Below are 27,722 nucleotides of genomic sequence, written 5' to 3'. Positions count from 1 at the left end.
CTTGTCAGCCGGCCGTCAACCAGCGGCCCTTCAACCACTGTTGACCCCTTGCCAGACCTGGATGAAATTATACCTGAAAGCATCGCTTCCAAAGCAGTTCGAACCTTTGGAGACATTTCCTTTCAGATACATTTCACCACGTCTGCTACTTTAGTCAAGGTTGTTTTGAGCCAGTCAGGCTGAATTGATTTGTTGTTGTTGTTGTTGTTGACCATATCGGCAGAACAATGTCAGGCACGCCCCTCTGGGCAGCCGACTTGTCTGCCGTGTTGTTATTTTTGTTTGTGTGTGAAAAGTTATTTAAGAAGGCAATAAGTGTCCGGATTGAGTCTCCATTTGTAATTGGCTTGCCATACAGTACAGTGATATAGTAACTTCCCCCAAGGCGGCCGGGAACAACGTCTTTCAAACAAGCTCTTCCTGGCCGCCCCAGGCTAAACCCTCCTCCTCAATAAGTCACAAGTAGAAATCAGTTTACAAATGATAACAATATAGCTCTCTGAAGAAATGTGTCTACACTGTACATCACCCTGAAGAGGAAGCCAAAGCAGAATCAGTTTTTCCATAGGAAACCTCTACTGAAGGCAAATGAATCGTGACGCCAAGGGGGTCAGCATCAAGATCAACGTAGGGGCCCTGGAATCAAAACCCTCTTGTTTTTTTTTTTTTTTTTTTTTTTGAAATTTTTGTTTTCTTTTAAGACCACAAACATACTTTCACTCGGTCCCTGACCAGGAAATAGACCTATCCTGTCAAGACACTGGGCTTCCCAAAGCCATGCAATGGTACGCTCTTGTGCGCTCATATCATGTCATGGCTCCAGAAATGTGTAGATCTAACCCTCGTCAGGCCGTACACCTGCCCCTCGCTAGTTTACAGACCTAGCAGAGTCAGGCAATAGACCTATCCAAGCAAGTAGTCGTCAAGTACACTTGCAGCATTCACGCCAGGCCATTTAGCAGCAAATGGAAGAGAAAAAAATGCTTTTCTTTTCTTTTTGTTTTGTTTTTTTTTTCTTTTTGGACAAAGTGCTTTCGTTTTTTTTTAAACATATAAGATAGAGTATTCTATACATATATTTAACATTTAGAAGATACATATTAACTTATAGTTTATTTACAAAACTGAATCACTACTAAGAAAATAGCTATGGACGGTAAGGGGAGAGCAAGTCATTAGGCTACAACTAGTCTAAGAATCAAATATGAATCATGGATACTCGTCATTCTAGTTTCAGAAAAAGCACCATTTCTCCCTTTTTAGACGGAACGGAAAACAGTAAAAATATATATATATATGTGTGTGTGTAGCACTAGCTGTTATTCAATCACACAACACAAACTTTACCATCAGCAGACTCACTTCACGCCAGTCTGAATTCAGCTTTGTCAAATTCACATTTTTCTCGTTTTAATATGACCTCCAAATAAATCAATTCTGCTTGAATTGTGAAACATTCCCAGAATAGGTAGCATCTCCTTCAAGGACTTTACCATAACAAGTAACCAAAGTTATTCTTTATATTTCTGACCAGTCAGGAAGGATATGACTCATGGAGATTTAATTCGGCAAAGCAAAGCCAGAGCCAGCGACGACAATCTCAGGAAAATACACAATTCAAGCAGCTTCATGCTTCAAGACAGAATACAACAGGATGCAAAAGTCTGGGCACCTTGGCAAAGTTTTACTCTGTATAGTGGACTAATATGAAAATCATTCCATCTTTAACTTTGTGCCTTATCTTTTTATTTTCCTCTTATATCAAAATGACACCAAAAGGTGAAGCTGACCAGTATTGTAGCCTGATAAGTGTATTTTCTTTCTTATTAGGGCTGAATTTCCTCAGCAAAAAAGGCGACCAGATAAATCTACTTCATCTTAGTGGGTGGCAGTAATGATGTTGCTTGGAGTAAAAAGGAGTGTCAACCAGATTTTTTTTTTTTTTTATTGTTGTTACACTGATTCAGAGTATTATATGTAGATTATTAATTTGCATGATTGTAGCAATGTTTCGTTTTTAAAGCTTAGAGTTCTTTACATTGCTCGTCTTTTTTTTGTTTGTTTAGATCAGTTAGATCATCTTCGCCGAGACTTTTGCACGCTGCTGTATGCATGAAAATCTAAACGACAGCGCTGAATCCAGATCAGCCAGACTCAGATGGCTCTGGCTTTCTTACACCATCTGACACAACACTGTGTCTCGCTCCTTATCTGCCTCATGCTAGAACCGCCAACAGCGGCACTTCAACGTTCCCCCTCACAGACCACTCAAAGTAGACCAGCACTTCGCGGCATTGTGTTTTATATAAATCCAGTCTTGATTCTCTGTATTTCAAATCAGCCAGCTAATAACAACAGAAAGGGTGGAGCTTATAGATCAAACCATCAGCCAAACACCTCCACCTCTGACCAACAAACACTCCCAAACCAACAGGAAATCTAGCAGGCAGCTAAAATACAAAAATATAACAATAGCATGTTTTTTTTGGTTTTTGTGTTGGTTTTTTGTTGTTTACTCTAACTTTCTCAAAGCAAAGATAGGCTTTAGAAATGTGTCATGCTTAAAAATGAATCAATTGTCATGAAAAGTGGCGTTTCACCATTCATAGATATATCATTAATGTTTCTATGTACAATATTCAGTTAATATATTTGTCTATAGACCTCATCTACATACAGAAATCAAACAAGTGATACAGGAACATAAGATTTTGGTTACTGTTTGTGAAATTTTAACAAGCAAAAAAAAAAAAGAAGAAGAAAAGAAAATTGTAACATAGCTTATCTAGTAGCACTCTTGGTATTCATCCTAGGTAGCGCCATTAACACAATGAGCAGGTGGAGGGAGGAATCAGTTCAGGAATGAAGGGCTTCCTTAAGCAATAAATCTACTGGAGAAGCCAACAGAGGGGTTCAATTTTAGATTCAAAATAATAATAAGAAGAAGAAGAATAAGCAAATGAATGTTCCTTTTCTGTACAGAATTGGACCCAAGCTAATTTCACAGTTCTATGAAGTTCCCTGACCCTCCCACAAATCTTACATTCAATACGGCGTCAGGTAAGCTGTGCAAAACCTTACTTTAACTGGCTGGTCGCCATTTCGTTGCATGTGTCTTTGGTACAAAACATAATCAAAAGATAGTGTGCAAATATTTTTTTTGTAACTCTAAAAGAAAAATATCTGTCATCCTTAAACCCCCCCGAAAATCCCCAAAGACGAAAGTACCAAAAACCAAAAGTAATCTATTGCAGAGCCCTCCTATATACACAGACTCTGTGGCATCACGCGACAAGAGCTTCCATTTGTTTATGTACATTCAGAATATCTTCGAAACAGCTGAAAGACACAACAAGACCCCACCAGCGTGTCCCTCATCGCACTCGCTATAAGTAGTCCTTTCCTAGGCTGGGAGTTCTGGCCGATCACCTCTCCTCGTTCAGCCCCGCTCACACTCACTTGCTCTTACGGAGACACGCGCACACACACACACACACATACATACATACACAAGGCACAATGAATAGAACTCTGATCAAACACTAGTATGAACACACCAAACTGCCTGGTCGTCTCTACTGTACAAAAAAGGGAAGCCGGTGCCGTTCGCTGGGAGACACAGTTATTTACAGTTTCCTGGAGGAGATGGATCACTGTTTATGTCATCTCTATCGCCGCCAACAGCACCACCATCATCATCTTCCTCACTTTCTGTCTGATCCCACACTGGTCTGTTCCACGCAGTCCAGTTATAACCAGCACAAGGCCAAAAAGCACCATGCTACATGCGCTTCCTCTCCACATGGTCAACTATGAGCCGTTAAGCTTCCTCCTGCCTGGCACGAGCTTCAAACCAGCAGGATGCCTCTTGCTTAATAAAAGCTCTAATGATAACTTTCAGCTTTATTGTTTCGCAGGGATGGCATGAACATATTTAGGCCTTCAATACAAAATATTTCTTGCCACCCCGTAACGCCTCGGAACAAGTCGCTTTTTTCCACTGCAGCTTACAAGGCCATTTTCATCAAGGTGCTTTACTCCATTGGGTTAATTTGACAACCTCAAGTCCACTTTTGTTGCCATGTGAGGTGAAAGTCTTCTGAGAAATGATAACTGGAACTTTTTTCATGTAAATTCGTCCTTTGTCACTACAACCTCAAACAAACGTGTGAAAGTATTCCAGTGGTTACGCTCATGCGACTGTTTGTCTCAGCCTCCAACAGAAACAACCCTACACAATGCTATGTTAAACACATCTAATCATCACCAGTGGATTTAGGACGTGCTATTAGCTATACACCTAACCATCACTTGCTTTTAGAGGCGCTTTTTCCCCCCCAACGGACGTTCACAATGAGTTGGGAGAACTGTGATGCGCTGACTCTGCACGCAGAGCCAGAAAGCTAGGGTGTATGCCATACAGGTGGCATGGCAAAAACAAGCACACATACCTACACACAGGAAGTGGTATGTGTGTTTGTGTGACTAACAATGTGCATGAAAGTCTGGGTTGTAGGGGCATGCAGAAGGGAGCATAGTTACAACAGGACAGCAGCGATCGTAATACTGAGTCCTCAGTGGACAGCGGCCTGTCTAGATTTTGGAGGTGGGGACTCGCAGGCCGACCAGTCCGCCGGTGGGATCGCCGCGTCCTGTGTTCTCCAAGATCTTGTTGACGAAGTCTGAAGTCTGCCCAGCAACAGGTGATGGCACTGCACACACAGATACAAAAAGATACATTACACATGTTTATTTATTTACTAAATAGTTAAAGTAAAGTTAACTTTATTTCAATGTCTAAAATAAAATATGTCTATTATATCGATCTATTTTCACTGCCTACCAGAGCTATTAAAGCTGCTATCATTAGGATTATCAATTTATTATTATTGATTGATTGATTGATTTTATTTATCATCGCATAGAAGGCATTTTTATTACTCTTTTATTCCAATAGTATGACTATTTATGTTTGTCTGTATACACCAAGCTTAGCAGTTCTTCCAAATTTGCTGTATGCTTGTACTCAGCTTATCTTATTGTGAAGGTTATAACTGACTGAATATGGGGATGAATATAATCAATACATCTGCCTGTTTATTGTGATTATTATATCACTTTGATCCATCACTGATTATATCAATATTTCATTATCAAATATATTTGATAACTTTTCTTAAATCTTTAGATTAACTGTTTGTTTAGCAGTAAACTACAGACTGTAGTATTACAGAAACAGGACTGAGTTATTAACATACCTTCAATTAAACCTTATTTTTAAGTACATTCTCAGTTATTGTTCACAGTCACCGTAAACTACAGTATCTCACTGATTGGTGACCAGTCAACTGTAAAAAGCCTATATTATGCTAACTTAGAGGTCCACAATTTCATTTGGGGTCCAGCATTTTAAGTTTTACATGGTTCAGTGTTCAAAAAACATTAGTTTTTCTAACTTAGAAAATCGCTGTAGCTGTCTAACAGTTAAAAATGTATCTTTAACTCTTTACGCCTTGAGACCTTACTAGCAGTAACCCTTGTTTCTCTTTTCTCACTTGAATGGTTTCTGTCATATTTCAGGCCTGCTTATAGAATAAAATGACTCTGCCTCGGCAGCTACTCTTGTAAAAACCCAGAAACTATTCTAATTGTCATCAAACCACGTCTTAACACATACTGAGGTGTAAAACATGTTATTAAGAGGAGGCTGTGATATGTCGTCTTTATGGGGTAACGAGTTAAGCCTCCACATGCTAATAAAACCCAGCCTGATCAGATTGGTCAGCTAGCCCAGCAAAAGAGGCGAGAGAGTGTCGGTTACTAACTGTAACCAGAGACAAAGAGTCCTGAATAGAAATATTCGGCCGCTCAAGATGGCGGCCGTCCTGCTCCTGCACTGTCCCTGACTCAAAAACCAAAGAGGTTTTATATTTGTGTTGTTGATGATGCCTGGTGACCGTTTCAGCTGTGCGGTTATTATGATAGTAAAGACGTAGCTAAGTGCAGTGCTTGCGTTTGGACAGTATCTCACATAAGTGAGTACACCCCTCACATTTTTGTAAATATTTTGTCAAATCATTTCATGAGACAATATTGAAGATATGACACTTTGATGCAGTGTAAAGTAGTCAGTGTGCAGCTTGAACAACAGTGTAAATTTGCTGTCACCTCTAAATAACTCACACACAGCCATTATTGCCTAAACTGCTGGCAATAAAAAGTGAGTACACCCCAAAGTGAAACCGTCCAAATTGTGCCCAATTTGCCATTTCCCTTCCTGGTGTCATGTGAGATGTTAGTTTTACAAGGTCTCAGGTTCAAATGGGGAACAGGTGTGTTGAATTGCTCTCGCACTCTCTTGTACTGGTCACTGGAAGTTTAACATGGCACATCATGGCAAAGAGGATCTGAAAAAAAGAATTGTTACTCTACATAAAGACGGCCTACCTATAAGAATATTGCCAACACCCTAAAACTGAGCTGCACCACGCTGGCCAAGACCATACAGCAGTTTAACAGGAGAGGTTCCACTCAGAACAAACCTCGCCATGGTTGACGAAGAACTTTAGTGCACATGCTCAGTGTCATATCCAGAGGCTGTCATTTGAAAATGGATGTATGAATGTTGCCAGCATTGCTGCAGAGGTTGGAGGTGCATCAAATGGCTATCATTCCAGAAGGCGGCAACCAGGTGAGGAGTACAAAGACAAGTGTGTCTTGCCTTGCATGCGTCACTATTTGAGTGCTGCTGGCACTGGGAAACTACAGTTAATTGAGGGAACCATGAATTCCAGCATGTACTGTGACATACTCAAGAAGAGCATGATCCTTCAGAAACTGGGCCACAGGAAAGTATTCCAACAAGATAACAACCCCAAACACACCTCCAAAAAGATCAGTGCCTTGATAAATAAACTGAGGGTAAAGGTACTTGACTGGCCAAGCGTGTCATCAGACTTAAACCCTATTGAGCATCTGTGGGGCATCCTCAAATGGAAGGTGGAGGAGCAAAAGGTCTCCAACATCCACCATGATGTCATTATGGAGGAGTGGAAGAGGATTCCAGTGGCACCCTGTGAAGCTCTATAGTGAACTCCAAGCCCAACAGAGTTAAGGCAGTGTTGGAAAATAATGGTGGCCACACAAAATATTGACTTTTGGGAACAGTTTGGAGACTTTCACTTAGGGGTATACTCACTTTTGTTGCCAGCGGTTTAGACATAAATTGCTGTATGCTGAGTTATTTTGAGGTGACAGCAAATTTACACTGTTACACAAGCTGTACACTGACTACTTTACATTGTATCAAAGTGTCATATCTTCAATGTTGTCCCATGAAAAGATACAATAAAATATTTACAAAAATGTGAGGGGTGTACTCACACTTTTGTGAGATACTGTATGTGTTCAGATGCTGTCTAAATGTTACTTTCAGCCAGGGATCTTTTGCCTCATGACTGCGAGCGAGGTGTCTCAAGCAGTTGAGGCACACTGAAGATAAAAACTCCTGTTGACATGGATTTTGGGCTTTGTGAATATGCAGAACATCTGCATGTCTAAACAAAAAGCTTCAACACTAAAATAAAGTGATAAAACCCCAGAAAGCATAATACGGGCTTAACTTGTGTTTCTTTTCGATTCTCACCAAGTGTCTCCTTTATGAGTCGCTCCAGAGTGTCAGACATGTTGGTTGGACGCGGAGAAGAGTCCTCCACTCGCTCCACTATCTCCTCCTTGATTGCGTTGATCACAAACAACAGCCGGTCTGCAAGAAAACACAAGTTTGACCACAGATTATTCACTAACAAGTATTCACAAAAAATTCTGTGCTTTTGTCTTCTGGTTAGACACTGTAACAATTTTCTTTTTAAATTGGTGACAAGTATGAGCAGTTATTTAGTTATTCTTATCAATCACGATCTTATTTCTAATCTGACAAAGAAAAGAAAAACAAGTAAAATGTCATAACAGTCATTGTCATCACTGTCTATTAAGTTGCCGTTGAACTGCCAACAGTGCAAGAAAAAATACATGCAGATGTTGTTTCTAGTAAAAATTTAGATCACGTAGCGTCAGAGCCAACGTACCGTACTCTGTGCTGAGTCCCCAGAGCTTCACTTTATTTGCTTCGTATTGGGCTTTCTTTTTTAAACGGCAAGCTCTGCAACACACAGACAGAAAGAAGAGTTTCTAATCAATAGGAGGAAAGAGGATCTCACTGAGAAACAGAGGTTATTTTCAAATCAGCATCTTTATTACAATCAGGCTCGAGAGGGTAAAACCTTCTGAAAATAATACTGTTGCAGTCATCACGACTTTACATATGGCTGTTCTCCAGCTGTCATGTGTACACAGCGAACACATGAATGCGTGGTTTACCTGGAGGCCAGCTTGTTTTTCTCCTTGCGAGAGCGTGGCCGTGCAGTCAGTGGCAGCTCGCTCACAGGAGTCAAGTCGCTGATCACCTTGTTCAGTTTACGAAGCTCTGTGCCAATCTGCAGCAGCTTTCGTGGATTGGGAGTCAGGTCTTCCACGTCTGTGCGTCGAGACTTCTTCAGCATGTATTTTCCTTTGTAACGATCACCAAAACAAAGGAGTTAGACATCAATCGCATTTTAAATGTTTCAGTTCTCGAAAACATGAACAAACAGGAGTTGTGCACATGGTACTTCAAATTAACCAGCCAACTGCAAGTGTACCTCTGTTTTTTTAAATTGCTTGATCTGGTTTTAAATAGAGATTTTCCACACATGAACAGCTGGTAACCTACAGTGGTTCTGACAGGTGGGGGGATGCATTATTAACCTAATTATTAATCATCAAACAACAACTTTTTGACCATGACCTTAACTTTTAAAAGCCTGAAACTATGATGATCAAAATCCAACATGAGTCATTTTCTTCAACTTAAAGAACTCCCTTTACAACACTGAATAAATAAGAATAAGGATACAAGAGAAATAGTTTGCTGCATTTTTTTTAAATAGAGGAATCCTTTAATGTGTGAAATAAAATATGCATCTTTTATTTATTTAATAACTCCAATGTGATTACTCAAACTGTAGCATGACTGCAACATGCTGTGCACAGCTGCTGCTGTGGAAAATCCAACCGATCCGACCAGCCTGTCTCTGATCACTGCATTATCCACTAAAAGCCGTATACGATCATTTTTACGCCGATATTGGGCATGTAAAATAAAATGTCGGAAACACTTAAATGCAAAAGATTATTTAATTCCATATCAAACTGAAACTCAAAGCGAGACTTTAATAATGCCTGCATGCATATATAGTTGTGCATGTGTGTGTACCGTGGAGAGGCCCGTTCTTCTGGTACAGGTTGCTAGGCAGCGTGTGTCTGTCCCACTCGGACGGCTTGAGCATGCGTTCCTGTTTGGAGGGGGTGAGCTGCTCGCTGTACTCCCAGAAGTAGCGGCGCTTTCCTCTCTTTCGGCTGGAGACTCCTGCTGTGAGCCCTTTAATGTCCTCCATCAGCTCCATGTCACAGCCTGACGGAGGCAGAAGAGAGAGACGCAAAAGGAAGGGGAGGAAATTAATGCAACAGAGACAAACAGAGACAAAGAAAAGGACGGTGTATTCAGTATTGTGGTGACACCAAATACCAAGTAACACAATACTGTAATCATCTGCTTGTAATGTAGCAATGTATCATATTACTTTTATACTTTCAATGATATTATAGTTGCTGAAAATGTGACCACACGTGCCTTTTTACATGTCCAATCAAATTACTTGACCTCACGCTTAGCCACTTAATTTTTTAATGCTTTTTGTTATGGGTATTTGTTGTGGATTTATATTTTATGTTGTATGTGTAGAATTTTTTTAATGTTTTGGGTCGTATGGCTCCTATCTTGGTCAGGTCTCTCTTTTAAAAGATATTGTAATCTCAATCAGACAACCTGGTAAAATAACGGTAATAATAATCACTTTAACTATTCTAAATTCAAGATTTATTTTGAAGCATCGTTAACATATTACTTGGTGACAAGCTGATTATAGAGAGTAGCTACCTGGCTCAGAGAAGGCGTCACTCATGTCATCGTCCTTGTCTGCTTCGTAGTCTTCGTCCTCCTCCTCTTCTTCCTCCTCTTCATTCTCAGACAGCTCGTGCTCACTGCCAAAACCCTCATCGTGGTCTTCGTCTTCTAGCTCCAACCCATCTCCTTCCTCTTCCTCTGCCTCTTCCTCATCCTCCTCGTCCTCTTCCTCCTCTTCCTCTATCTGGGGGTGGCCTCTGCTGCCCAGTCTGCTGCGGGTCAGGAAGAGAGAGTAGTTGTGCTCCTCTTCCTTGGTCTTCTCCGTACCCTCAACAACCAAAAGACTGCCAGCCCCGCTGCAAACACCATCGCTGATCACCAGCCCAGAGGTGCTGGTCTCCAGAGCCTGGCTTGCCTCAACCAGCTGAGGCACAGTGGCAGACCGGCCTACAGGCATCTCTCTCCTCGCTGTCCCCTCTACTCTCCTTTCAAAGCTCGCCAGGCTGCCTGAACAGCTGGCGGCGGCAGCACCAGGAAGTCCCACTAAGGCGGCACTTGCTGAAGTAGAGGCTTTCTCATCTCGAGGCTGGGAGAGAGGTAGAGTGGGATCTGACCTCTCAAAATCCGTCTGGGGAGGCATGTCCGCTTGGGTCTTATGTACAGCACTGACACGGACTTTAGCCTTGCGCACAAAGTCAGAGCTGTAGGAAGTTGGGGCTCCCATTTTGGTTCCACGCACCATGGGCTTTATTTGAGCATGACCATGGTCCTGGGTGAGACTGAGGTGGCTCTGAGTCTTAGCCATAGTCTCAGTGCTGGAAGGAACAGGTCTGGTTGCTCTTTGGGAGCCTTCAGGAAAGTCCGGGAGAAGGCTGCGCGAAGGACGGGAAGAGGATGTGGAGCTTGGTGAAGGTTGAACAGAGCCGGGGCCTGATCCTTGGCCGGGGACCAGGAGAGTCTTACTGTGACAGGGAAGCTGGGACGACTGAGTCTGGGGCAAGCTCAGGTCAGCGGGAGGGTAGAGCGTCTCACCCACAGGCTGTGAGTCCTCGCTGTTGAGCTGAGCCAGCGTCGGAGTTCGACCAATCACCTCCTCGTCCTGGTAAGGACTGGAGAAGTCATCCAATCCGAGGAAGTCCACCTCTTTGGTGCCCCAGATATCACAGCTGGCCAGCCGTGTGTATCTGTGAAATACAGAGAGAGAGACAGACTAGCAACAGTGGAAACTTTTGCCCTCTTGTCATAGTATCTTCATTGCATCTTTGCATTGCAGCTGTTTCCTATTTTTGTCTACATTTGAATAACCTAAGCTTGTTAAATCTTTAGAATAGTAGCTTGTTGATGCATATTTTTACCATGCAAATGACCCTGCAAATACAATAATCAGCCGATCAACATGATCATCAGAGAAAAACTAGAATTTACAAGTTATTATTCATGAAAAACTATTAAAACATTATTTCAGCATGCTAAACATTCATGCTCTGCTCTGTTATATATGAAACTTGAAGATGAGTAACTGACTGAAGAGAAATATTGGAAATGTTCAGAAAAACCAGTAATGGAAATATTCATTTACTGCAACTTGCAGTGAAAACCTGTTTTCCCCACAGAGGGGATGCTAAATGTGGAAGTGCACTCGTCTCTACTTAGAACTGCAATGGCAGCCTGTCACATGATGGCAATGGTCCAGTGATATAGCAGTTAAACAGCACAGCACAGCGTGACTCTTCCACTTTCACTTTTATCTTTGCAGAGCTTGAGACAAATGCATTTTTCCAAGCTGGAACATTTCAGAGAAAATCTGTAACTGTTCAACTTTCTTTTTCAACTTTACTTTTAACTTAGTTTAAAGTTTGTAACTTCAGTGAGAAACCAGTGATAACAGTGAAGCCTCTTCATGCCACAAGATATAAACAGGAAGCTCTGAGGCTCTCTCAGCACTCTCAGTGCGGTGAAGAAAACTATAGTTTGGTAAGACCAGCAAGCACCAAACGTTATTTTGGTGCACCAGAGCACAACAATATAACTAAATTAATCTAAAGTTGCCGAAACACACATTCTTAGTCAAAGCTGGAAAGTATGGCTCGCACATTAGAAAAAAAGATACAGCAGTTTCCTCTGTTCCACTTAAGCATAACCCGAACCTAAGCCTGTATGCAGCAGATTTTTCAAACCCTGCAACAACCAACACTATTCCACCCCAGTTTTAATGGACTTTGTTTTTCAGAGACAGTAGGCTGCCCTCAGTTTGCACTCAACATTGGGGAGGGGAGTACACAAGCTACTCTGCCAGCAAAACATCAGGGTAGCTGCAGGACAGACGGAGCATCACCTGAGACCCCAGGAGACTGCGGCAGCCAGCTACTTTGTTGTTTACAGGCCTCTTAAACCACTTCCTGCCTCCCAGCTAACCTACTATCTGCTTCAAATCCTCATCTGCTGCGTCTATTTGAGACCAAAAGGACAGGCCTTCACAATTACTGTTCTACTTCTGTACAAACCTTCAAAGCCTTCTGACCTTTCTCATGAGGCTCATTGACTGACGTCACAACAGATTTAACTAAAACCAGATTTAGCTAAAATCAGTCGTGTAAGCTTATAAAAAGCAGGGGCCCACTACAGCCTCCTCATACTACAAACCTGGTGTGACCACAGTAAGATGAAGGTGAAATATCTAAATAATAGTTTAAAAATACAGCATAACTGTGAGTTTCAGATTTTAAATGTTAGTTTAAAAAATGCAGAAAGCCAACCTATCTTAATAGCAGCAAATTACATGAAAAATAAACCAGATCAACAACATGTTAATGCATCTCATAATAGTTCAACACTTTCTGCTCCGTCACCTAACCCACGTGGTTCAAAGCAAAGACAGAAAAATTAAAAATTACATAATTTATAAGAAACTATCACACACACAAAAACCCACAAAGTCAACTTTACGGAACTTTGTTGATCAAACACTGGATGTGTTTGCGTATGATTTGAATATTCAAGCTGACACAGGTAATATGTGACCTGTGCATTTTCAACTGTTGCTAAGGGCTTCTCGTTTTCGCTTCTTTCTTAGAGTCAGTGATTCGCTCCATTTTTCTGCTGCTTTTAAGTCTGGCTTTGTATGCTCTGTATTGGATTTTGTAAAGCACTTTGTGACTCTGTGAAAAGCACTATATAAAGTATCTGCTAGTTATTCATTTACAAACCATGCCAGCTTCACAAAGTTTAAGAGGTCAAAGTTTTATGTGTCAGTTACTTGTTGTTGTTGTTTAACATGGCCTTACAAAAAAAGCTGCAAAACATGAATAAATAATAAGTACCTGGTGAGGTCTTCCCAGTAGGAGTCCCACTGTTCGAACGCCGAGCTGCTGCAGACTGTCTCACATTCACCCAGACCCATTAGCTGGTCCACGCAACCCTCAACCTCCTTGCCTCCATCCCCGATCCCCACAATGCTGTCCCCACAGGGGCTCTGCTGGTGGCTCATGTCTCTGTCCTGAAGAGAGCAGCAAATTAAAAAATTACCTCGATGCAGCTGTTATAGGATAGGATGATCAGTAAAGTTAGAGTGCGTGTCCTTGTCCCAGACACAAAGGATCATGGTAAATGGACTGGTTCTACTCTAATCAAAGTGCTTTATACAACATACCTTATTCATATGAGCACCTTTTTCTAACTAAATGCTTTTCCAACAGTCATGCATTTACACTCCAATGAAAGCATCGGAGAACAAATTGAGGTTCAGTATCTTGCCTAAGGACACTTTGGCATGCAGACTGGAGCAGCCAGAGATCAAACCACCAACCACCTTCCTCCCAAACTTCATCCATGCAGTGTCATCATTTCACTATCTAACTGAATGTGAAATATTCCCACAATCTCCTCTTCTGTTACTGAGTCAAGGGCACTGACCAGTGAAGATTTCACATTGAAGTCATGCTGACCTATTGGACATGAAGTGCCACCATTTCATTTTATCTGATGATTAGACCTTGTGTGAGATTTTGTAACAATTAAATGCTTTGTTGAGTTTAAAAAAAAAAAGACCTTTAAATTCCTCCAAAGTGTTTAAAGAGACAGAGAGCTGATCAAGGCAGGTGGTAGGGTAGGTGATGTTGTATTAAATTCTACTTATCTTAGATTTCATTATTGAATGATTTAGTTAACTTTTATAAAAGACATTTATGATAACAAGCCACCACATAATGCCAGCAACCAGGTGTTTGACTGTCTGGAAATTCACTGCACAGCGGTCCCAAACAGCAAAAGCCATAAGGAACCTGCATGATAGGACCAAGATCAGGGAGCCCTGCAACAGATGGTACAACCCCCACAGAGCTCTGATGTCAACATTGTGAAATCAGTCTGGGATTGCATAAAAGGGCAGAAGATGCTGACGCAGCCTCAGACAGGATTTCCAATATGCTTGTTAAAGAAAAGAAGAAAAAACACCCCACTGTGCTGAATAGCTTGGAAAACTCTGCACCCTGACTAACTAGTGCTGCTTTAATAATAAATGGGTGTCACACCAAATGATAAATAAACTAACTAAAGGAGATGGCAGGTCATCCTGCAGAGCATCATCTCATTAATGTGTTACTATGGTGAAAGAAATTGAGAGTGAAGCAGTCAATCACTATTGTTTAGTCTACAGAGGACAGTAAATTAAGGCAGACACCTGCAGCTGACAGCATGAGCGGTGCTTCATATCACCTGCCTGTGAGCCTGGCAAATGTCAGACAGTTTCTAAACAATTAGACACGAGTCTCTGTTTCAATAAACGCCAGTCTGGAAGTTAAGCCGAGTCCACGGCAGCATTCGTTAAACGTTTCTAGAAACCTCAGGATTTCTCACCATTACTGAAATAATCCCTGTAAATGGTGAGGAATCACATCCGACCTCAATATTTTCAATTGTGAATCTTGGGGAAGAAGGCCTTTTGCCATTGCAGCAGATGGTTTGACAGGTATTATCTATCACATGAATAATAGCTTCATTCTACGGAAGCATCCCAGAAAACCAAACTGCCTTCTGTTTCATCCCAACTGATATCCTGCCTGTTTTTCTGTTTGCAATTAATAACTAGCCGTAACTAACCAAATGCGAGGCTGATAGTTTGTGTGAGAATCATCACAGGAAATGAATTTGGCTTGTTTATATGTGTTATGTTAAAAGCCTAGGGAAACATTAGTTCACCACAGTAACACTGTTGTGCCACTGCACTCTTGTCAAAAACAACTCGGACTGAAAAATAAATTAACCGATTTATACCCACCAACTTCAGATCAGCAAAGTCCCTACATGACAGTCCCTGATTCAATTTGGCTTGACTGTTCCAGTGATTTCTATTTAGACATCGCACACAGATTTAACAAATTGTCAAACAAGTTTCACAATTTGAAATGTTTACAGGAGAAGACCAGCGAAGCAAAGATGCTGAATTGAGAAATTAAACTGATGAAATAACTTTGGTTTCTAAGGTTTCTTGAAGTCAATGTTAGGTTAGAAAAAGAAGAATTGGAACATTTATAATATGGTTTTCTTTAATCAGAACAAAGACACTGGATTTCCTGCAGCTTTCCTGCTCCGTGGCCCCTTAAACAGTGTGCTGTGTAATGTGTAACCTTATATATTGGTCTTTGATATTTTTGGGGGTGCTTGGGCCAAGCTGACCCTTGAGCAGCTGTGTCTGATCAAGCCCCGCTGGCAGAGACTGGGTCTCCACTGGCGAATCTATAAATGTGGCTTAGCACAATCAAAACCTTCTTAGTTCACAGCTCAGCTACTTGAGTATGTATATGTTTAGAATAATCTTGGTGACTTTCAGTGTTTTTATACATATATATATATATATATATATATATATATATATATCAAAAATATATATCAAAGTCTTTTAGAACAACAAAGTCAGCAACAGTAACAAACAATCAATATAACTGTATATACACACATTCACTGCCGCAAAATAACTTCTTCTTTTTTGAGAAAGCTGTTGTGACTGTGATGGGGGAGGATATTGAGTTGCTGCTGTTGACCTTTAAACTCGGATCCTTCATTTGGATGCAACTCAGTGTCAGCTCAGCATGAGCAGCTGTGACTGATGTGAAAAGAAGCCGGATTCAAAGCGTGGTTACCAAGGTCTTACGTCTTTGTGTGTGTCTACTCACCAGTTCGTACATGAAATCTGGGTCAGAGCTGGTGGCGAGCAGCTCAGTGCTGGTCAGAGCCTGGTCAGCAATCGAGTAGTTCTGAAAGGCATCCCCAAAGGGAGGCTCCATCCCACTGACGCTGGGCTGCAACAAACACAGGGGAAAAAACCAAAACACTTGATTAAACAACAATGCACATCAACACAAGTAAAATCTGATAAACTCAGTTCAACCTTTGTCTTCCTTTTAATGTTGCTCAGTTTTTAAAAGAGTATTGTTTAAAAGAATATTGTTTTGTAACATTTGTTGTCATGTTATCAGATGTTTGTTTTTTTTAAATCATTACTATCTGACAGACACTTCAGAAGTCATATTAATAACTACATGTCCTCATCAGTGCCCCTCATATGTGGGGTCCCTCAGGGCTCAATCCTTGGTCCAGTTCTCCTTCCTTTATGTTACTCTTTTCAAAGGTATCTCCTACAATTGCTATGCAGTAGGGCTGCCACAAACGATTATTTTGGTAGTCGACCAGTCACCGATTATTTTTGTCAATTAGTCAACTAATCAGATCATGCATCCACTGAACGTAAAACGTACAGCTTATTGCACCAGCATGCATCTGCTCTTATATAACTATCATTAACTTACAGCCTGAAGTATTTAAGGTATGTGCCAACCAAAAATAAAGGCAAGATGATAGTTTATTAAACTTTTAATAAAATTTGCAAATTGTATCGGTGGAGTTTAATAAACTTGGCCATTGCTCCTTGCTATCTAAAATATAACAGGACATTGGAGTAAATTCTCTACCATCTCACACTTCTGTTTAATTGGTTTTCTGTTTCACATTTATTCAGCTGTGTGAAAACTATAACTTTAATCTCAGCCAAACCGATTTACTCAGGAACAAATAAAACAGAAAAAAGCCAAACAAAAACATTTTTTAAGTTATCTAAGTGACTTATATATCATGTTTAACGTGAGTAGCGAAAGACCGCGTGGGGTCTGAAAACGATGTGCCAGGAGTTCACTGTTCTCACCGGCTCTAGTGAGCCTTGAACTCCGGCTAGCTATCGAGCAGGTGGGTAACAGACGTCTCCGAAAACGTTGGAGATATATATATAGAGAGAGAGAGCTCTATATGGCCAGGTTCCTGTGTATACAGCAGAGCTGCTGAGACCTTATTCCTCTCCGATAATCTGATCAGTGTCTCTTAACTATTTCATCCTCCTATGTTAAAATGTAGAGGTGACCACACTTTTGAGGCTAAAGCTCCTAAACTGTGGAACAGCCTTCTTCAGCCTGTTGGCTCTGTGACTGAGGGTTGTTTTAAACAACTGATGAAAACTCATTTTTAAAGGACCTTCGCCCATATATTTCTCTTGTTATTTCTCTTGTTCTTTCAACATGTGCGTATGGAAGTGTGCATGCAGGAAAGAATGTAAGACAATATGTTTGAACATGTACACTTGACTTTAGTGTGCGGTTTTATCCAAAGTGTGAAGCACTTTGTAACTGTGTCTTAAAAAGTCCTATAAAACTAAAGTTATTACTATTATTTTTACATTTTGTGTGCCATACTTTCAATTCTGCCAGGAATTATTATAAGCTAGACGGAGGAAGCTACAGGTGTTTTCTGTGTGTATTTGTGTGTCATTATGATCAAGGTTTGTACAACAGCTGAGTGGATACACAAATCTGACTTGAGTGCAGTTATTTGAATTATGTAAGTTCACAGTTTAGCTGACTTCAATTTCTAAAGATAGATGAAGCTATCATTTGCTGCACACAGACCGGTTTACCAGCGGGACTGTTTTGCTGCGGAGCTGTGTTCTTGGAATATGTGCAGAATGCGGTTTGACATTGTCTTATTTGAAAGGGTTTCACAGAAGTGAAAGTTACCAATGCACCTCCCAGATGCATCACATCACAAATGCATTTGACCTGTGTAAAAACAGGCTGGCATTTATCGATGCAGTGTTCACAGACAGTGGGTTTCAGAAGTGCTCCCGAGCTCATGCTGTGATTTGCACTAAAAAAATCATGTCTGCCGTTTTTTTTGTTTGTTTGTTTGTTTGTTTGGCCTGAAGATCATCACCAGTCAATATTGCCTTGATTTCAGCATCATCTGTTGAATCTTTTAGGGATATTTTGTACTGTACATGATTACATTATCCAGTTCTTTGCAATGTGACACTAATAAATGCTCAATTTGCCCACACAGTCTTTCACAGAGTGGTGATCACCTCCTTATCCTTACTTAAAAAAAATACGCTTATTTTTTCTTTTTTTTCCCCAAATACCCAATCGTGAGTCTTCTGTTGCTCCCATGTGCTGCCCCTCACAATTAATAGCATAAATTTGTGTTCATATCATTTACTGTTAATTATAAAATTTTTCATGCCTGCCAAATCCTTGAATACTCTTTCTGTATATTTTACATAATATCAGCTTTTTGGGATCTTGAATGAGATTTCTCTGGAGGCACTTTTTTTTTGTAACGGAGATCATTACTGAGGAGGTTTCTCAGTTTTATACTTGGTGTTCTCAAGTTGGCAGACTCTGTAATGAAGCTGCTAATTTCTCAAAGACTGTATATAAAAGACTAAAAGTTCCTTGAGCCTGCATTCTTTCTAATGGCTAGCAGGAGGCCAGAACTGGTTAATGGGAAAACAGCCTCAGCTCTCTCAGTATATGAACTTGACTAGGACATGATGCTCATGACGCTTTTGAAAATACTGTCCCATTTTGAATCAAAAAGAAGGCTTAAAGAGGCTATGACTTAAGTGGAGTTACCTTATAAATGGTATGTCGTTAACATAAAAGCATGCATGTGAGAGCCAACATGCTCAGTTCAAGCATTTAAGACGAGTCTTGCCTAATCAACGGGACACATCCTGAGGCTACGTCCATCTTTTATATAGAGTTCATGCTGTTTCTCTACTGCTTAAATAGTCTGACAGACTCTGCATCTCATCATTCCTACATAATATAATCAATCACAATACAATTATCTGTCATTCCAATGTTCCTATAATCATTAGATGTATTTCAATAAACAATAATACTAAAAACTAAAACAGAAAGGAGTGTGCATTTATGAGAGAGAAAAGAAAAGATAAAGCACTGACTGTGCAGTCTTGTCTCATGTCAACAGCAAATAAATAAATAAATAACATTTTTTCTGCATTTAGAGCACACAAAAAAACAAAAAACAACCAAAAACACTGCAGCTATTGTGCCCAAACACGTAACTATGAACTGAGCAAACTTAAGCTGGGCACTGAAGCGTAATCAGATACATGAATGGGAGGCTTTTTTCCATTTTCCATCAGCTCCCGCATACAGACAACTTTTCATATCTGATTTTATTCTGCTCCCCCTCTACTGCCACACTGGACACCGAAACACGACATAACAGACATGAAAAGTAAGAATAATTTTACCACCATCGGAACATCAGAGGAAGTGTCTGCGTGCACACCATACTGATTAATAATCAGTATAACCCACAAACATGGCTATTGAGAGGTGCATCAGGAAGCAACAGCACCTGCTACCCTGTAATGCTCCCAGACACGCTCCATGACTTTGACAGAGAATAATATAAAGTAGTTAAAGGTTATGAGAAAAAAAATCATGTTACATTCAGTATATCAGTGATCTAATATGTGAAAAATAATGGATAGCTGTCTGATTTTTTCCATCATCATCAAGAAAAAAAAAAAACTTCCATCAGCAATAGAAAATACTGTAAAAACACTCCTGCAATTTAAAGTAAAACCCATTACTATTATATCTGCAATAAAGTTAACATCTACAGATATTATTCCAGAGCTGCTGTTGTTATTCTTGTTCTAGCGCTGAAGTTAAACACGTGTCTCAGCCCAACAAACCACCAGCATCCCCTGTTCTTCACTCTAACAGCTGAGGGAATTATTTGATAAGATTGCAGCTACAGACGCGCTGCAATCACAACACACTTGCACATTTTGCAAGATACCACAAAACCCTAAGAAACAAACAGTCCCTGTGGTATCTAATACGAATAATAAAAAAGGAAAAAGAACAGCAGAAAAAAAAAAAAAGAAAAACAAACACTGTCAAGGCTGACACCATCATTTCCGGGAGCTGACTTTGCTATGTTGCTATTAATTCGGCACCGCAGAGAATTACAAAAATGTTAAAGCCTGCTCAGAGTTGGCACTCTGCACTTATTTTTTTAGAAGGACTGAGAAAGTCGCTCACAGTCAGCCCATCTGGCTTCAGCAGCTGTTTGGATGCAGGGTCTACAGACATCATACAGCACTGGGGTCAGTCACTCTCCTCTTTCAAGCCCCTGAACCGTGTTTCACATCTATGATTCTGTCTATCCGCAGGTGTTTTGCATACTTGCTCACATGAAGTTTTGTCTCAGATTTTTGTGGAGAGTTCATTCAGACCATTTAAAAATAAAAAAATAAAGTCACTTTTTGTTCATGGGTTTAAGGATATTCAACAGCAGGAAATAACCTTTTTTTCATGGAAAAAAACAAAACAACAACAGCGACGGCACAATTTCCCCTCCTCCTGTCGTACCTCTTACCTGAGGCATTGCCAGGCACAGCTTAGAGCTCCAGTGGTGGGAACCTCTGGGTCTCCTGTCCAGTCCCAGTGGTGTGAGGTTGTCCGATCAGCACAATAAATTACTGCTGAGGGAAACAATCGCAGAGTGCTGGTGGATGCAGGGGAGGGGGAGAGGGAGACTGTGAATAATTGGGCTCAACCTGGTCAGGTCTGGTCTGTTGTGGTCTGGTGCGGTTCTCTGTAAGCTTCAGGTCTGTGGTTAGAAGAACACACAGAGAGCAAGTATTAAAATCAAAAGAAGTGAAAACAAAGTAGATTTTAACCACAGCTGCCGTGTTTGGTTCTTGTTCTCAAACGAAACCACAGGATGGTAAACTGTGTAATGTTAAAGCAAACAACAAAGTATACAGAAACAATTCGGTTCTGTTTCATCAAACAACAGCCAAAATATTCAGCAGACTGAAATAACTTTGTGACATAAATGATGCATGACTTAAAATTGATGCAAGCAAGAAAAACACACATGAAATACTAAAAATTGTGGGTAAAGATCATTAGTCTCTATGACTCGGGACTATAAACGGAGCACCGAAAAGTGCACAGCAACTCTCTGCCAAATTTGTCCCACCTTCTGATCCCTGTCCTCATCAAACATTCGGTAAGCAGCCTCTTTGTCAAACTCAAATGTTGCCAAGCAATCGCTCACAGTTAATCTGATCTGTTCTGAGTCAACCGCGCATCAAGCTTAGCTGCAACCTTTTTAATTACCTCCTTCACCATCATCAAGCTTGGTTCATTCTTTGCTTGTTTGTCATTCGCTCACTTTCTTGCATCACCAAACGACGGCAACATTTAGATTGATCTTTGGTCCTTTTGCTGTTTTTGCATAGCAAACACACGAGAGTCTGCGTGGAGACACGACCCCAGCCGCAATCTGTCAACACAATATCACACACGAATCACACTCCTCTCTGAGCAAGATAACAACATCACTTCCTCTTGCAAATGAACTTCTCACCCCTGAGCTATGTATACACACTTTTGCATAGAGACAGGAAGTGGGCAAAAAAAAAAAAAAAAATACACAGCCGTGCACGCCTCTGGGACAAATGCATTTGTAAAAGCAACACCTTCACCAACATCAATGCACATGTGAGTAAACAAGCCTCTGCACACACACACGCATGTACACACAAACCACCTTGGTCACCTAGAATATATTTGGAAGCTCCTCCTCCTCTGAAATACAAATTCTCTTATTACCATATCATGATGTGCACTTCCTTCCTGGGCAGCTGATTCTGGTTTCATGTTTAGAGAAAAAAGCAGAGTGATGACATATATGGCCTGAACAATAACAACAGCATCAATCCAAACTCGCTGCTATCACAGAGGGGAAACAGAAAGCCCGTGTCCACAACCAGAGGTTCTCAAAAACATGTGGAAAATGAGCCACCGTTATCCAGTCGAAGCAGCACTGAATCTTTTCCAGCAGCACATTTTAATCCAACTCACTACCCAGTGGGTGACACAGGCTGTGATGCAGAGCCAGATATTTATGACCCACTGTGGCAGGCTGCAAGAACCCAGAAGAAGAATTCCTCTCTCTGTTTGGTCGGACTTCAGAGATAAAAGCGCCTCCATTAGGTGTTGTACTTTAGGACTGAGCTTTGTTTAAGGCCACAGCAACCTCCGCTTATATCAGCATTCTTGTACGAGCTCAATCATTTCTGTTTTTCCTCCAAGGCCGCTTTTCGGAACATTAAAAATTTGCTGTCTTTCTTTTATAAGGCTTGCTATGAAGATAGAAAAAGTCGCTCAACAGGTCAGATTCTTTTGCTTTTTTGCAGCATAATGTTTACATCTGGGTTGAGTTTGAACCCATGGTCAGCTTTTACCCATCCTGCCCAAGTAATAAAACACAGCGCTCAACATCAGTAACGTAAATGACTTCTGATTATGCTGCTAGGATGCACTGTGGCTGCATCATTCTGCTCACACGCTTTACACAGTTTTTACAATATGAATTATTGTTCTCTATAACAACTCTTGGCAACTAATTTTGGCTTATTTGGTCATAGCGCTATTTCACTGCAAATCCATGGTTTCCTGTCTACAAAATGCTTAAAATAGTTGTTTTTGTTTCTGTGTACAATGAACAAACACTGGGTGATTGATATAAATGTCAACCAGCAGAAAAATACCGCTGAATGCAACATTTTACAGCTGATCCGTTAGTATTTATTAAAGCTTGTGAAGTCAACAAAATACCAAAACAAGCTTTTAGCAGGTTGTAATTCAGACGATCTGACTCTGCACCTGATCTGGGCACAGCTCTGTTTTCAGGCTTCAGAAGGAGACTTTGGCCATAGTTCAGAAAGAGGGCCTTGCATTTGACTATTTAAAAAATGTATCCCATCAGATGGAGAGACTGTCCTGCACCATTTATACACCTGTGGTGCACTGAGTAGCCCAAGCCAGCATATCATTTTAACAATAACACATGTTGAGATGTCTCATCCCATTTAAGCAGCATACAGACCCACCTAGGCCACATGACTGAAGCAAACATAAGGTAAGCCTTGCAGTCATAAACTGATCATAACGCTGGTGTATCCGCTTAATGCCTGCAGTTATTTATGGGTAATATTTGCAATCCCTGGTGTCATTTTTTTAAACCTCCCTCAAAGGTTTCTCCCACATTTAAAACAAGTTTTAAGCTGCCTTATTTTTAGTGTTTATAATGAATGTGTCTCACCTATGTGTGTATTTTTATTTTGTGTGCTTTGCTGTGTATTCATGTGTGTATTACTAGAGTATGCAGCCAGTGCCAATTGACCTGCTACCCATCTTGGCCTTGGCGATTTTCAATAGTTAGACTTGTGGTTAAATGAAGGATAATTTAAAAAGTAACAACAACACCTGCTCCTCGTTTCTCATCACCAGCTTGTGCACTGAATGATTAAAACGATAGCAAATAATGAGCCGATAGCGAAACTGCTGCATTTTCAATACCAGAAACCATTTACTAAAATTAAAAGCAAAACAGAAAGTGTGACTATAAGTGTGAGAGTGCAACATGTGTCACTGTGCTGAGGCTAAATCTACAGATCTGTGGGAAAGTAGCGTTCAAAGGCGACCATTAACTTTGAAGCTTCAGACATTTATATGTGGAAAAAAGCATTTTAAAAAATCATATTTTTTAAAACCCAGTGGTGTTTGTTTCCTCTCTTCCCTATTAGTTCAGTGCACTGAGGGTTAAAAAAGAAAAAAGAAAAAAAGGGGGGGAGTTAAGTGTTGAGCTCAAATCATGAGCTGCGCTATCATGCAAACAGCTCTCGTTCTCCACAACACTGGACGTGGTCCAAGTAGGCCAGTCAGCAGTGTCTTATTTGGAATGAGTTACCTACTGATAGCAGTCAGCCCATGATCCCTACAGTGATAACAAGCATGAGACAGCAGTCTGTTTCTGAGCGCGGACATGTGAGGAAGTCTGCAAATATCAGAGAAGGTCACCAATCCATAAGTCGTATAAGAAAACAAAGTATGAGCACTCACTGACAGGCAACTGTGCTTAAAGGCTGGAGATTATTTATTTATATATAAGTTTATGACTAAGTGGTACAGGCACAGAGCTGTCACTAGAGCTGGCAATTATTGATTATGTGTCGGCCATTCAGAGGAATCACCTAGTGATAAATGATCACAGTGTTTGTCTTCTGACAGAGAAAAATATTAATAATTTTAGGGAAGCTGCTTCTCACATTTAGGTAACTATCTTACATCTTGAGATTTTCCATGTTAAAACATATACCAACATTAGAAAAGCAGCTGTGTTTATTAAGGATGTACCAACAGATGTTTATCCATTTCTTTCTCTCTGCTCTTATATATTTGGAAATCAGTTTCATGCATTTTTAAGAAAAAAATGTTCAGTTTTTTACAAACTCCATGAAAAACTGTTATTTTAAACTTTAGCATGAGCCCAGATTTGATTTTTAAATCTTGAGACTGATTTCAGTTTACTGAGCAGCTTTTACCACAGCATCCTCCACAGTGAACAGATCTTAACTCTTGTTTCGCTTTTCTGAACTGAGAGGTTTCTGTCATATTTCAAGCTTGCTTATAGAACAAAATGACAGGGTTTGCACAAGAAGTTAGTGAGGATGGTCTCTGCCTATGCAGCTACCCACAGAAAACCCAGAAAAAATCCTAATGGTTTTCAAAGCACGTCTTCTTTGATGTATATTGAGGTGCCAAAATTCATCATTAAGGTTATGTCAAATGTCGTCTTTATGCGGGAAAGAGCTAATGCAGCTATTTCACATGGGAAGATTCAGACACTTTTTTTTTAAAATTGAATATGTTTATAACAGTGTTTTCACTAACCCTGCAGCTCAAAACAAAAAGTAATCTTTGCATTCAGCATCTGACAAACAGCAATCATTTCACTATACATAAGCACTGATGGCTGACGCCTACTTCACTTCAGATGCCTGATTTTAGTCAACAACATCATACCTGCAAGAAGATTACAGGTAACACAGCAGCTCCAAAACTGCAGGGCGGCTGGCTGCCTTTCAGAAGGACAGAGAGTCATTGTGTTGGGCGGGCACGTGATCAGAAGAAAAAAAATGAGACGTGAAACTTAACTGAATTAACAGTTGGATTGTCACAGACAAACATAATGCATACCACTGTGGCAAAAATTCATGGAACTCAGCCACCTCCGCTTCTCCTGCCAAGACAGGTCTGCTTTGAAAGGCGTTGATTAACGTGAATGATTTGGAAACTATACAGAAAGAAGAGCTGTTTAAAGGTCTTAAAGCAGTCACAAGATTGCAACAAACAAAGTTAAAATGCAAAAAACAAACAATTTAAAAAAAACAAAAAACAAACAAAACACTTAAATCTGGTGATCCCCAACAAACCAGCACACTAGTTCAGTCTAAAATATTTTCAAATCAATCGCAAGTTCACTATCAGCACTGCAGGACAGCCTTTTGGGTAATTAGGTTTGGCTCGCTCTGATCCCAGCATTCCTTCAATGGTAAAATTGCTTTGCTATCCAGGATCCTTTTCTCCTGTTCATGGAAAGCACTGCTTTCAGTAACATATGGTTGCAAATTATTTATGATAAAAGCAAACAAAATCAGTATTTCATGCTGGAAGACATTTTTTAAAACTACCCTGTATTTGAGGCATATGATGGCCTGATAATTGTATAGTACAACACAGATGTTTTCATCCTATTAAAAGGAGCACTCATAACTAAAATCAAGCACAGATAAAAGGTGATGAATGCAGGGTGAGCTTTGTAACATCAACCCTGCACAAAGACGCAAACATTATCTGCTTCTTCCTAAATATCTTCCATGCACATCTTTGCACCACTTCGTGGTGGATGCATTTGTTTTGCAAAAGCGTGCGCATCAAAACAATCATCGGAGTATACCGGAGTGGTGTACATTACAAATGGCCTATTACAAAACACCAGTAAACCCATAAATGTCACCAGTATCTCACCAGTCACTGCACTCATCACAGATCCTCAGCAAAGCAAAACAAAGCCTCAAACTAACCATTCTGTGCCAACACCCACGTAATCCCAATCCTCCATTGGCCGAGCTGAGAATATGTCCCGCCTCTACGTGTCCTCGAATGGCCGTCGCAGCCGTCAATCAAAGGAGCTGCTTCATCACAAACAGCCTGGATTCAGCCTAGGTTGAGGCAGAAGATAAACAACTTGGAGGCCTACATGCCCGTGGCCTAGATAACCGTGTTTCACAGATATTTAAAGTAAAATCCACCACCTACCACAAAACCTCAACGCAGCACTGCAGTACGACTCCTCAATCTGGGGCACGTTTAGTCATTTATATCGAAGAAGAAACACTGAATCAAACGTTTAAGTGCCCAATCCAGGCGATAAACTATAGAGCAGTTGTTAAGGTGAAAACCCAAAGTAATATATTAACACTAATAAATCGTCACTATGGCCATTTCCTCGGTGAAAATATAAGTCTGCTGTTTGCCTTCGACCACATGGAAATTTCTGGCTGTGTCGAGTTTTTTTCCAGCTGCTCTCGATGTGTTGTGCATTGGGGGGCGTGTACCTTAATGAGACTTCGGGCTGCCTGCAAAAAGTCACAGTAGAAGGGGTTTCACGCGACTACCGAGGCTTTTCCTACCACAAATACACCTCCAAACAGTCTACCATTGCTCTGCCACACATATAAAGGCATGGTATGTAGTTTTAAGTGCATTCCAAGCGGTGCAGGATGATTGTAGGTAGTTTTAAAGTAGAGTTCAAGCCAATCTTCTTACATAAGTACACTTTTGACCACGCTGATCCAGAATCAGTCACTTCTGCGAACTGACCCACTACACTTTAGAGGACTACATCAGCTAAACAGTCTGTTTTTTGTGGACAGGTTTAAGGCTCGGTGATCGAAATTTACCTGAGCTCGTCGTAAAGCATTAGCTAGCCACATTTCTCCACTTCCTACAGGAGCTCGACAAACTGCGGTCCAAAAAAAGAAAAGAAGGGAAAAAAAACAACCAAACAGTTTGCGCTTTATTCCTTCTGGCTGTGTTTTTAACGCGGAACTGGACAGTCTCGCTTCCTTCTCAGCTGCAGCCTCAGTCAGTATGGCCTCCGTCCGCCCCCTTCCTCATCCCAGCTGAAGCCCGATACACAACAACAACCGACCGACAGTTAGCTTCAAAGCTAATCTGCCGCGGCGATGAAAACACCCATCCGCTGCCGAGCCAAACTTCCCCCGAAACGGATGAAAAACGGTCGTACTCACTTTGAGGACGCTCCCGCACACGTTTCTCTCGGTGTTGGACCTCGTGTGTGTTCCCGTGTTGGAGATAATAACGTTCCCTTTTCAATGGAGTCCGCACGCTGTTAAAGCTCTCTCGGGTTTGTTTTGTTTTTCTTCTTCCTGACGGGTTCCTGGAAAGCGCGTGACTGCCTTACCACGTGGTGCGCC

The 27,722-nt window shown here is 40.8% G+C and overlaps 1 protein-coding gene across 4 annotated transcripts; it reads right to left on the bottom strand.

Moving 5' to 3' along the window:
* Window positions 1-666: 666 nt before the first annotated feature.
* crebrf (creb3 regulatory factor) lies at window positions 667-27,722 on the bottom strand. 4 transcript variants are annotated; one of them, XM_039618881.1, is made up of 11 exons: window positions 26,542-26,705; window positions 26,307-26,444; window positions 20,744-20,977; window positions 16,174-16,299; window positions 13,324-13,499; window positions 10,037-11,187; window positions 9,314-9,511; window positions 8,380-8,569; window positions 8,088-8,161; window positions 7,646-7,765; window positions 667-4,712 (listed from the first exon to the last, which is right to left on the bottom strand). In XM_039618881.1, the coding sequence occupies exons 3-11, from the start codon at window positions 20,750-20,752 to the stop codon at window positions 4,594-4,596; spliced, it is 2,163 nt and encodes a 720-aa protein (XP_039474815.1). In that variant the 5' UTR covers window positions 20,753-20,977; window positions 26,307-26,444; window positions 26,542-26,705; the 3' UTR covers window positions 667-4,593. The 4 variants fall into 4 exon arrangements, with proteins under 4 accessions (XP_039474815.1, XP_039474817.1, XP_039474814.1 ...); XM_039618883.1 differs by lacking the exons at window positions 26,307-26,444; window positions 26,542-26,705 and adding an exon at window positions 27,537-27,722 and having other exon boundaries at window positions 20,737-20,977; XM_039618880.1 differs by lacking the exons at window positions 26,307-26,444; window positions 26,542-26,705 and adding an exon at window positions 27,537-27,722.

The sequence above is a fragment of the Oreochromis aureus genome, linkage group 10, assembly GCF_013358895.1.
Source record: "Oreochromis aureus strain Israel breed Guangdong linkage group 10, ZZ_aureus, whole genome shotgun sequence".
Taxonomy (NCBI): Eukaryota; Metazoa; Chordata; class Actinopteri; order Cichliformes; family Cichlidae; genus Oreochromis; species Oreochromis aureus.
Note: the sequence above shows the minus strand (reverse complement) of the source record. Positions and strands in the feature narration are given on the sequence as shown.